This window comes from Pseudonaja textilis, chromosome 6 (assembly GCF_049901715.1).
Source record: "Pseudonaja textilis isolate UNSWEBS1 chromosome 6, rPseTex1.2, whole genome shotgun sequence".
Taxonomy (NCBI): domain Eukaryota; kingdom Metazoa; phylum Chordata; class Lepidosauria; order Squamata; family Elapidae; genus Pseudonaja; species Pseudonaja textilis.
The window spans coordinates 48,325,574-48,337,699 of NC_141995.1; the positions used below are offsets into that span (position 1 = coordinate 48,325,574).

General features: G+C 51.8%; 1 protein-coding gene across 2 annotated transcripts in view; it reads left to right on the plus strand.

The window, feature by feature from the left end:
• The first annotated feature begins 4,062 nt into the window (after positions 1 to 4,062).
• BEND4 (BEN domain containing 4) overlaps positions 4,063 to 12,126 on the plus strand; it is a 32,722-nt gene continuing 24,658 nt past the window's right edge. For both annotated transcript variants that reach the window (XM_026700042.2, XM_087936803.1), the window contains exon 1: positions 4,063 to 4,699. In XM_026700042.2, the coding sequence (XP_026555827.1) occupies positions 4,132 to 4,699 (568 nt within the window). In that variant the 5' untranslated portion in view covers positions 4,063 to 4,131. The remainder of the gene's footprint in view (positions 4,700 to 12,126) is intronic.

Genomic DNA, 12,126 nt, shown 5'->3' on the forward strand with positions numbered 1-12,126 from the left:
ACTCAAAATTCCTGCTACCGGTTCTCCAGATTGGTCAGAACCAGCTGAATACCACCTCTGCCCCCCCCTTCTAGCACTGGTGATGGCTTGGTCGACGTGGCAGGGGAAGGATACTGCAAAATCCCCATCCCACTAACCTGCTTTCCAGCTCCGTTCTCCTGTGTAGGGCAACCAAAGAAGATCCAGCTGATCAGCAGGAACTCAGGAGGCGGAAAAGAGATGGGGGCGGGCCCTGTGTCAAAGGTGGTATTTGCTGACTCTCTGAACTACTCAAATTTTTTTGCTACCGGTTCTGTAGAACTGGTCCAAACCGGCTGAATCCCACCTCTGGTACCAATGAAATGTGAGCTGCTTTTCCCCCACATACTTTAACACTTCCGGGATTTCTCCGGTGACTCCCATCCTTCCATTGCTTGGGGAAAGGAGTGATTGTCACTGCAGATTGTAGTCTGGGTGAGCCTCATCTTACGGACGATTCCTTCGGATTGGATCAATGTGGGGAAGAGCCGGGGATTCCAAGGCGATATTAGTCTTGATGGCAATTCTGCCTGCCTTGGAAAGTATCGACTTCTTCCTGAAGTCCTGTGGGAAGTAGGTTCCATGTTGAGGGTGGTTAGCGGGCTAGGAAGAAGTCCTGCCTCCAACCCAGAGCATTCTGCTTCCTTAAACTTATTTGATTTCTTTTCATTTCGAGTTTAATGTTTCTAGCTTTGTTTTTGTGGTGTTTGTCAGCTGAGATGGGCAGCATGTATATTAGGTAGATAGATAGATAGATAGATAGATAGATAGATAGATAGATAGATAGATAGATAGATAGATAGATAATAGGTAGATAGATAGATAGATAGATAGATAGATAGATAGATAGATAGAATAAGATAGTAATAGAGGGAGAGAGAGAGAAGAGATCAATAGAGATCTATAGGGTTAGAGAGAGAGAGAGAGAGAGAGAAGGGAAGGGAGATTGATAGATAAACAGATAGATGAGGGAAGGAGGGAGGGAGAGATCAATGAGTTACACGAAGAGAGAGTGAGAGTGAGAGAGAGAGAGAAGGGGAGAGAGATTGATAGGTGATAGAGAGAGACAGATAGATGAGGGAAGGAGGGAGGAAAAGTTACAGAGATAGTGGGAGTGAGAGAGAGAGAAAATGGGAGAGAATGATAGATGATGGATAGACAGATAGATGACAGGCAGACAGATAGATGAGGGAGTCAGAGGGCGAAGGAGATTGGAACTCTATTGATCTCTCCCTCCCTCCTGGTCTCCCTCATCTATCTGTCTGTCTATGAGCTATCTGTCTATCTATCATCTAGGGAGAGACAGTGAGAGTGAGAGGGAAGGGGAGAAAGGGAAGGGGAGAGGGGGAGAGGCAGTGGAAGGGATAGAGAGAAAGAGACAAACACACACAGAGAGAAAGAGACAGATACACAGAGAGAGACAGACAGAGACAAAGAAAGAGACAGACACAGAGAGAGAGAGAGAGAGAGAGAGAGAGAGAGAGAGAAACAGAGAAACAGAGAGACAGAGAGAGAGAGAGAGAGACCGAGAAAGAGAGAGACAGAAGGAGAAAGAAAGAGAGAGAGACAGAGAAAGAGAGACAGAGAGAGAGAAAGAGAGAGACAGACAGACAGAGAAAGAGAGAGACAGAAATAGAGAGACAGAGAGAGAGAGAGACAGAGACAGACAGAGAAAGAGAGATACAGAGAAAGAGAGAGAGAAAGAGAGACAGAGACAGAGAAAGAGAGATATATAGAGAGGCAGAGAAAGAGAGAGACAGACAGAGAAAGAGAGAGAGAGACAGATAGAGAAAGAGAGAGACAGAGACAGAGAAATAGAGAGACAGAGAGAGACAAAGAAAGACAGAGACAGAGAAAGAGAGACAGAGACAGAGAAATAGAGAGAGAGAGAAATAGAGAGAGACAGAGAGAGAGAGAGACAGAGAGAAAGAGAGAGACAGACAGAGAAAGAGAGAGAAATAGCGAGAGACAGAGAAAGAGAGAGACAGAGAGAGAAATAGAGACAGAGAAAGAGACAGACAGAGAGACAGAGAAAGAGACAGACAGAAAGAGATATATAGAGACAGAAAGAGAGAGAGAGAGAAATAGAGACAGAGAAAGAGACAGACAGAGAGAGAGAGAGAGAGACAGAAAGAGATATATAGAGACAGAGAGAGAGAGAGAGAAAGAGACAGAGAAAGAGAGAGACAGAGAGACAGAGAAAGAGACAGACAGAAAGAGATATATAGAGACAGAAAGAGAGAGAGAGAGAAATAGAGACAGAGAAAGAGACAGACAGAGAGACAGAGAAAGAGACAGACAGAAAGAGATATATAGAGACAGAAAGAGAGAGAGAGAGAAAGAGACAGAGAAAGAGAGAGACAGAGGGGAGGAGGGAGTCGGCCCCAGCAGGGCACAGCCTATGTTCTAAAGTTAACAGGAAAGCCGCCGGGCATCGGATGCAGGGAAGGAAAAGAAGAAAAAAACAGCGGAAAGCTTTCGGGTGAACCTGAGAACCGTCTCCCTGAGAAGGGAAGGGGGAGCGGAGCAGAAAAGCCGGGTGGGAAGGGGCGACGCGCTCCTGCGAATCAGTTCGCCCAGAGCCGGCCGCTCGCTCGCCCGTCTCCCTTCACTAGAAAGCGCGCGCGGGGGGTGGGTGGGGGGTGTCTTAGCACCTCAAGGTTGCTTGAAACGAGGGGCGCTTCTCGGGGCTCTCCGAGCTGGGTGGTTTTCCTGCAGACGTTTCACGACCCAACTCGGTCACACCATCAGTGTTAGAAGGGTGTGTGTGTGTGTGTGTGTGTGTGTGTGTGTGTGTGTGTGTGTGTGTGTGTGTGTGTGTGTGTCCATCCCTCCTTTCTCAGCCGTGCCTCCTCCTCCTCCTCTCGGCTCTCTCCCACGCCAAGGCGGCCGGAGCGAGGGAAGGCCGGCTGGTCAGCCGCGCGTCCGTCTCCTTGGCAAGAGTTTTGAGAAGGCATCCCAGCCAGTGGAAAGCGGCTGAAAGAGATACGCGCGTCTTCACACACACACACGCGCGCACACACACTCCTTTCATTTTCTTTGCAAATCGTGTAGAAAGCAGCAATGAATCTTTCGTGGAAATCTGGCGTCTCCAAGAGGATTTGATTTTGGGTCGTTTATAGTTTATTCAACGGATTCGGCCACTTTGCACGAAACGGGCTCGGTACTTGGGTGGACCGACCCTCCTGATTTCCAGGGTGAGGGGTGGGGGTGGGGGTCTGGTGAGGGAGGTGGAGGATGGGGGAAGCGGTCCCGAGACCCCCAGTTTTTCTAGGAAAAAGGGGAAAGGATGAGGGGAGAGGCGAGGTGGAGAAGTGGGGCAGAGAGGGGAAGGGCAAGGGCGCGGGGCTGCAAAGGGATGGAAGGGGAGGGGGAGTGAAGGAGGCGGCGGGGATTGCCCCCACCGACTTTCTTCCCTCCCCCAGCTCCGGCTACGAATAAGGGCGCAATTGTCCGGCAAGGCAGCGCCAAAGACAAAAGCGCGGCGCGAAGTTGAGTGCGGGTCTCCAGCCCCCAAGAGGGGCGCCTAGAATCGCTCCCCTCCCCCCATGCCTTCCGAGAAGATAAGGGGTGGGGGGACGCCTCCAGGGGGTGGTGGGTGGTCTGGATTTCCCACTACACCCTGCGGGGAGGGGGCTTTCCTTGCGCGTAAAGGTGCCCGCAGACGGCGCACAGGACGGCTGCCCTTCTTCGGAGTGCTTGGGGTGGGGGTGGGGGGCATGCCCGGGGGTGGGGGGCTGCAGGGGCTTGACTCTCGAGCAAGCCTCCCCTCCCTTCGTTCCTCCCTCCCCCGGGCTAGAGACCCCCTCCAGGGGGCGGGAGGCGCCTTTAGTGCCCTCCGCCCTCCTGGCCCGCTCCGATTAAGCGGCTGGGCTGAGGAGGGGGCGGGATTGGGAGGGGGTAGAGTGGGGGGAGCTCCCGGCTCGCTCGCTCTCCCGCCCTTCTCCCTCCAGGCATTGGCGAGGCGGCCTGTCAATCAGGCGCCCGCCTCTCCCCCCTCCTCCTCCACCCCCGCACAGCGCCGCGCGCCGGGACTCGGTGTCACCATCCATCCCGCTCCAGACAGACGGTGCCCGGGCGAAGAGCGGGGAACCAGGCGCAGCGCTTTGCGGGATGCTGAGCGAGGAGGCCATGCAGGCGGCGGTGGAGGAGGGCTCCGGCGGGGGGGGCAAGCTCTACAAGCCCCCGCAGCAGCCCCAGCCGCCGCCGCCGCCGCCGCCGCCGCAGCGCAGCCCCTACAGCGCGCTCAAGACCTTCCCCGGGGGGCGTCGGCCGGCGCTCAGCAAGCGCTACGAGCGGCCCACCATGGTGGAGATCCCGCAGGTGCGGGGGGGCGTCGGGCCCTTCCAACCGCAGCCCCTGACCGCCGTCGCCTCCTCTTCCTCGGCTCTGGGGGAGCCTCCCCCGTTGCCCTACCCGGCGCCCGGCCCCTTCCGCGCCTCCCACGGACCCCCGGCACGGAGTTCGGCCCCGCAACTGGGAGCCCAGGCGCCGGCTGCTGCCGCTGCCGCAGCCTCTTCCTCCTCCTCTTCCTCCTCCTCCTCCTCTTCCTCCTCCTCCTCTTCGGCCAGGTACGGCCAACATCACCACCACCACCACCACCATCACCACCAGGGGGCGCCGAGCAGCAGCAGCGGCGGCGGCGGCGGCGGCGGCGAGGGGACTCTGGAGCTGAGCGCAGGTAAGAACTTTGGCTCCGCGGGGGAGGAAGGGGGTGGGGGACAGGTGGGTGGGTGGGCTTTCCACAGGACAAAAGGCGAGGCCCCTCCTCTCGCTCTCGGATAGCCTGGAGGCGACTGGCTCCTTTCCCCGACCGAGAAAAAGCTGGGGAAAGGCACCTGAGCTTGTGCAGAGGGCATCGGGGCGGTGGCAGAATAAGGCTGGCCGGTCTTGGAAAGTTTCGCCCTCCCAGAATAGCCCCTGGGGATTTCGGGGTGGGGGGTGAAGTGGGAGCCCTCTCCCCGCAATTATTCGGGGTAGAGGACACCATCCTATGGTGGCCAGTTGGATCCCCCCCGGTTTCCCTTGCAAAGCCAAGCTGCTTGGGAGCAACCAAAGTGCATTTCCTTTGGAAGTGGGAGGTTGGACTAGAAGACCTCTAAGGTCCCGGCTCTGTTCTGATTGGAATGAAAGGCTTGATTGAGAAGGCCTCCCCTGGGTGAGGTCAGGGTGTGGCTTCAGATTTTTCCTCTGCCCTGGTGGGGAGTGCATTTGCACCTTGGTTAGGGGAGGAGTTTGTGAAGATCCAGGTGGGTTTGTGTACCTTTTCTGTCACATTCAAGCAAGCGATGAAGACCCCTGGGGAGGGAGCTAGAGCAAATCTAGACAGCCTACTCAAAAGCAGAGACATCCCCCTGCCAACAAGAGTGCGTAAAGACTATGTGTCATGCCCCTGGTGGAGACTGACTCTGAGAGAGAGGAGGAACAGCCGACAGGGAGTGGAAGGGTGGCTCCGGGGGTTGTGGAGGAGGCTGGGGAAGGGCAGAGGCCGGGTGGACAGTCAGAGGAGGACCCAGGCCCATCCCCTATCCATCCTAGGGCATGCAGGGAGGAGAGGATAAGGGAGAGACCTGGTCTACTGTGGGGGGGGAGGGCCTTGATCCTCTTCATGGGCTGCAGCTGTGACAACTGAATAAGAGGACAGACATGCGTATGGGCGAGTGCTGGAAACAAAGCATGGAAATATCTCTAGTTTATGGTTCCTCTCTGAGTTTGACGTCCTTCCCAGTGTGTGTTCTGTTATCTGTGGACATCTTCCAGCCCTTATCTTGCCTGGTTTGTGTTTTTTTTTTTTACTCTTTATAATTTAAACGGCATTTCCTCCTTCTGTTAACTGCTCGTGTGGGAGATTTTTGTCCCAGTCAAGGATATTTGGAGCTTGGAAGCAAAGTGAAGAAATGTTTTTTTGTGACTGTTTTTTTTTTGTTTATTTTGTATCCCACCCTGGGTCATCACATCTTGTTTCCAGCCCTTGCCCATACGCACATCCGTCCTCTTATTCAGTTGTCACAACTACAGTCCATGAAGAGGATCAAGGCCCTCTCTTCCCAAGTAGACCATGTCTCTCCCTTATCCTCTCCTCCCTGCATGCCCTAGGATGGATAGAGGATGGGCCTGGGTCCTCCTCTGACTGCCCAGCCGGCCTCTGCCCTTCCCCAGCCTCCTCCACAACCTCGGAGCCACCCTTCCACTACCTGTCGGCTGTTCCTCCTCTCCCTCAGAGTCAGCCTCCACCAGGGGCATGACATCATGGTTTCCCAAGTTGCAATGTATGGCTGGGAAAGTTGGACCGTAAGGAAGGCTGAGTGCCAAAGAATGGAGGATCTTTGAACTCTGAAGCTGGAGGAGAAGTCTCCTGCGAGTACCTTGTGTTAGGATTCCAGCAGTTACCCCCAATTAAATCCTGAGTCTCGAGCCAAACTTCCAAAACTCTAAAAGGATTTATTGGGAGTGAACATGCCGGCACTGCCTGGGTGCAGCCAACTCTAAGACACATAATTCATTGTTACCTTTGACCCTGGTTTTCCCCACCATCCCCTGGGTGTATATCGTAATTCATATTCTCCAATGGGACACCTCCATAGCCCAGAGTCACCAATCATGCTCTCCAGTTAGAATTTTGCACGGCAGAAACTTCGGTCAACTAGTTACTATTTTTGAAAACATTTATGGAATGCAGTTTTGGATTGCAAGCTGCCGCACTGCTCCCCCCTCCCTTTTCTGTTGGCAATTCTAAAAAAGACCAGAGAAATATTTTATGAGTTGACACCTTGGACTGCAAGGCCATCCAACCGGTCAATCCTAGAGGAGATCAACCCTGACTGCTCTTTAGAAGGCCAGATCCTGAAGATGAAACTCAAAGATTTTGGCCACCTCATGAGAAGGAAGGAAGGACTCGCTGGAGAAGAGCCGAATGCTGGGAACGATGGAGAGCAATAGAAGAAGAAGAAGGGGACGGCAGAGAAGGAGCGGGCTGGATGGAGTCCCTGAAGCAGTCGGCGTGAGCTTAAATGAACTCTAGAAGATGGTAGAGGACAGGAAGGCCTGGAGGATTGTTGTCCATGGGGTCTCAATGGGTCGGACACGACTTCGCAACTCACAACAACGACATGAAGATCACGTGTCTTCCTGAAGATCTTCAGATCTTCTTATGGTATGGGCCTTCTTCTCTTTTTATCCCTTCCCGTTGACATAGAGCAGGGCTTGTCAACCTCAGCAACTTCAAGATCCACGGACTTCAAACTACCAGGATTCCCTCGGCCAGCATGCATCCATTGGCTGACATCAATTGTCTAAGCCATATTAGCCTTGCTCTCTCTCCTCCCTTTAGGAGATCCAAGTTTCTACACTCACCTGGGAAGATCTTAGTTCGTAGGAGGTAGCCATCCATGGCTTGGGCAGTTGCTCCTTCTTGGAAAAAGGCAGCTGTATAAAAATCCTTAGCCATCCATGAATCAAAGAGTTTGCATGTCTACATAATATCTCTAGCATTGACTTTGGGTCAAGAAGCTGAGCTTTCTTCCTAAACAGCAGCTTCCTTCTCCATTTTCTCCCGCCCCCCTGCAATAAAAATTCTTTGTGGAAGTAGATTGGGCATAAATCGATGGAGATTCTCAGTCCTCCAGGCCATGGTTGTCCCAAAGGTGTTTTTTCAAGAGGCAACTGGACTTTGTTGGTTTCCTTTGAAGACATTTTGCTTCTCCTCCAAGAAGCTTCTTCAGCTCTGACTGGATGGTGGGGGAATGGAAGGATTTATACTCCTTGCAGACAGCTGGTCATTTGCGTCCTCTTAGAGGGTCATCGAGGCCACTTGGAGGTTTGTCTGGGGAATGGATGGTGGGGAATGGAAAGGTTTATACTCTTTGGTCATTTGCATCCTTTTAGAAAGCCAATCGAGGCCACTTGGAGGTTTATATCTTTCTTGGATTTTGAATGGAGCCTCACCTCACAGTGTCCTTGGGGGTCACCTAAGTAGTGCAAATGGGTGTGGAGCCTCCTTGGAACTGCTGAAAGGAGCTGTGTTGTAGAGTGCAGATAGATAATGTTGTATCCTTTCCCCGTCTGTTCAATTTGGACAAAGATGGCCTCTTTGACAGCTGGTTTGAAAGAGGGGTCAAAGAGGCCCATCTATGTCAAAATTGAGCAGCCCTCACTCCACAGACGGGGAAAGGATACAACATCATTTATCTCCATTTTACAACACAGCTCCTTTCAGCACACCCATTTCCACACCCATTTGCACCACTCAGGGAACTCTGAGGACACTGATATAAACCTCCAAGTGGCCTCAACGGCCCTCTAAAAGGATGCAAATGACCAGCTGTCTGCAAGGAATATAAATCCTTCCATTCCCCGCCATCCAGTCGGAGCTGAAGAAGCTTCTGGGATTAAAAATGAAACGTCTCGGATGAGAAGTGAAACATCTTCAAAGAAAGCCAAGAAAGTCCAGTTGCCTCTTGAAAAAGCATCCTTGATTCGATTGGGCGAGGACAAAATGGCAGGTAGAAAATTCTTCAGTGAGCTTTCGTGACTGAGGGATAACTTGAACCCGGATCTGATCCAGCTCTGAAGGAATTGCACTACAGTGTCGAGCATAACCCCAGCGTCCCTTAGGTAGAGATGGAGCGGCCGTAGACAGGTGCTCACTTCAGTTAGAGTTAGCTTCGGTTCTTCACTGGAGGAATCTTATCAAGGTACCCACTAGATGGCAGCAAAGTATTGGGGGAGGGATGGGTTTATCCTTTTTGCTACCATCTAGTGGTCAACTGAGGCTTTGCAGCTCAGAGACAGTGTGTGCCTAATTTTGCTCTTTGTTGGACTCTCTACACTTGGAGATCCAGATGTAGCCTCTGGTGGGTCACCATTTTCAGACTTGCCTACAAGAGAGGAGGAAGATTTGGAGAGAAATATCGGCCGTGGGAAAAGGTTTTTAACGTAGGTCCAATCTGGAGATTGAAAAATTCTTCAGGCAGTCCCATGAAGTTGACCTCCGCTCTTGGTTTTTCGTGCTCAGGCACGCCTGGTCTCTGTGCAAGCATTGTGAGAAAACCCTTTGAAGGCAGGAGATAGTAAGACACACGAGATGAATCCAAGCTTGGGCTCTGTCTTTTCACTATGTCCACTGACAAGCACACTACCCATATGGTCCGATTGTGTACTTGGGGTGTTGCCTGGTTGATGTCATTGGTGTCAGCTGTGGCACCATCTTGTCCTTTGTCCCAGAGCTGCTTTCCCTGGGGAGGTTTAGAAGACTTCTTGCGGATGTTCTTGAACTTTCTAAACAGCTGCCCTTCCTTCTCCTCTAAGCCCATCACAACTCACCAGTGGCAGCCATCTCACGCCATTCGTGTGAGGGGTTAACATTTGAGATCTACCCCTTCTGAGAAAACCAAGGCTATCCCTGATTCCCAGAAGAGAAAGCCAACTGAAGTGGAGAACCATGTGAAGTGGGCTAGATGTTCCCAAATATTACTGCCACTGTATAACCCTGAAAATAAGACCTTGTCTTATATCTTTTTTGCCACCAAAAAAGGCACCAGGTCTTATTTTCAGGGGATGTCATCCACTGACTAACCTCACTTGCATGCCTCGTCCTTGGCCTCCTTTTCACTGTCAGAGGCCTTCAGGAACTTCTTCTGTGGCCGGCAAGGCTTTCCTGAAGGCCTCTGCAGCCAATAACAGGGCTCAGGATCAATCCAGAGGTTTGTTATCAGCTACAGAGGCCTTCAACACACCTGCCTTGCCAGCCTTGCCAACTGCAGAAGAAATGGGCCCGCAAGGCAGGTGTGTAAGGCCCAGCTACAACTGTCCAAAAGTAAGTAGTAGGGCAGCTCCTACTCCCCATCCCCACCCTAGTTTACTTTTCACCCATCCACTCTCGAGTGGGCGGGTTCTTAATTAGGGCTTATTTTGAGGGTAGGGCTTATATTGGGCGCACATGTAAAAATCAAGCCAGGACTTACTTTCAGGGTAGGTTGTATTTTCAGGGAAACGGGGGATTAGCCCAGCAGTTTGGGTGATGCCACTAACCTTGTCATCATTTGGGTGATGCCACCACCCCTGGTCACCTTTTGAGGGCAAAACCTTATATCTGGAGAAGGACCTTCCTTCACACCATGAAAGAGGAGGCCTTACCCCATGTTTTGACATAGGAGGCATCTGGAGAACATTCAAGACACATAATCCCTCTGCTATTAAAATTCCAATCTCTTCGTAGGAGATCTGTTGAATTTAAATAAGGCTTCCTCTAACTGCTCTCATCTCAGGGACAAAATGTTCTGGGAATATTAGAACATCCATTGTATTCTCCAGTGGATTTGGGGAAGGTTTCTGTACTTTTCCAGAACTAAATTTTCCAAAAACATCTTGCATCTTTATTACTTCGTTTCCAGTACAACCCGGGGGTGGGGGGTGGGGGGGTTTGCTACTGGTTCACACCGGTTCGGGAGAACCGGATGTTAATTTTACATCCAGTTCACGAAACTGCTAGTTGCAATGACTGGCTGGCCCCGCCTATCCCGCCCCTCCCAAGAGTCTCCATTTTGGATCCCAAGTAAGTGCAGGGCCTGTGTGTAGGCATGGGAAGGGCAAAAACTGGGCCTCCAAGAAGTTCCAGAAGGCCGGAAATAGGCCCATTTCCGGCCTCCGTGGGGCCTCCAGAGCCCGGGGAGCCCATTTTGCTCTCCCGGAAGCTTGAGGAAAGCCTCCGAAGCCAGGGGAGGATGAAAACACACACACACACCACACCGTGGTGCAGGCAGATGACTAGGCCACACCCACCATGGCCACGCCCTCCCAGCAACCGGGCAGAGAACTGGTTGCTAAATTTTTTGAAGCCCTGTTGTGGTTCACCGACAGCAGGTGTAGATGTCTGAGGTCTCGGAGAGCGAGGACTCAGGTGAGGGGCCTGCGTGTGAGGCAGGGATGGGACCAGGACCATCGGGAAATGGAGTGCTGCCTTCGGAGATTGTGGGGTCTGGCAACAGTGATGCAGAGGTCCCTGAGGAGCCTGTGCCCAGTGCACGTGCACGCAGGGCTGCTCGAAGGAAAGAGCAGCTGCAATAGCATGGGCGACTCGGTAGTAAGGCTGCAAGGTGATGGCTCCTCCCATAAGGGATAAAAGCCAGCTGAGAAACTGGAGTTCTTTGCAGGAAGCAAAGAAGTTTTTGCCCTCGAGCCTGGTGGACGTTTGGACTCTCTTAGTTTGTGTTTGGAGACTCTTTGTGTTTAAAATATTCCTTGGCAACTTTACCTAGTGCTCTTGGCAGCCTTGCACCACCTTGATAAGGCTCGTTATTATCAGAGACAATTAGTTTGAAACAGCCATTTAACTGTGAAGGAACGGAATTCATAAAGAATCATTAAAAGGTTTTGTTGTTACCTCTGTTTCGTGTTTGTTTCCTTGGAACAAGGTTTGGGTCAGAACAAGACCATCCCTGGTACCAACTCAGGTTTGCTTGGGTCTGTATGTTGCCTGGACATCTTTCACTGTTGATTTACCTTGTAATTAAACTATTAGTGTTCCAACGCCAGAAAAGAGCTTCCTTGCAACCATCCACACATTCAAGCATTCCTCTTCTCCCTTCCCTTTGGAGATTCCACTTTTAAGACCTGGACCGCTATTCCTCCTTTCAAAGTTTTTGGCCACATCTGTTGTAACCTAGGCTTCCCCAACAGTGTGAAGCTAACTCCATGTCCCGATAAACCCCTTTTTATTTAGTTTACAGTGAATTCCTCTCCAGCAAAGTCCCGGCTCAAGAGATTTCCCAATTACAGACCTTTATCAGGCTTGGGGAGCTGCCAGGCTGATAGCTTCCAAACGCCACACTGTAGCAGCAATTACTTGGCAAGGAGTCAGGAACAGATCTTCACCCAAATGAATTGAATTGGTTGTCTGCTGCAAACCCCACTCCCCTTTTGCTCCTTTTTATTCTCTCTGGGAGGGGCCATTCACCATCCACCTGAGCCTTTACTCCTGAGTCGACCCTTGTTCCTTAGCTGTTCCCTTCTTCTGGCAGCTCTGTGCATACGCACACTGGGAACAGGCTCTAGCTGTTCTTCTTCCCCACTGATCTCGACTCCGAAGGCAGCTGATAACTGTCAGATGGC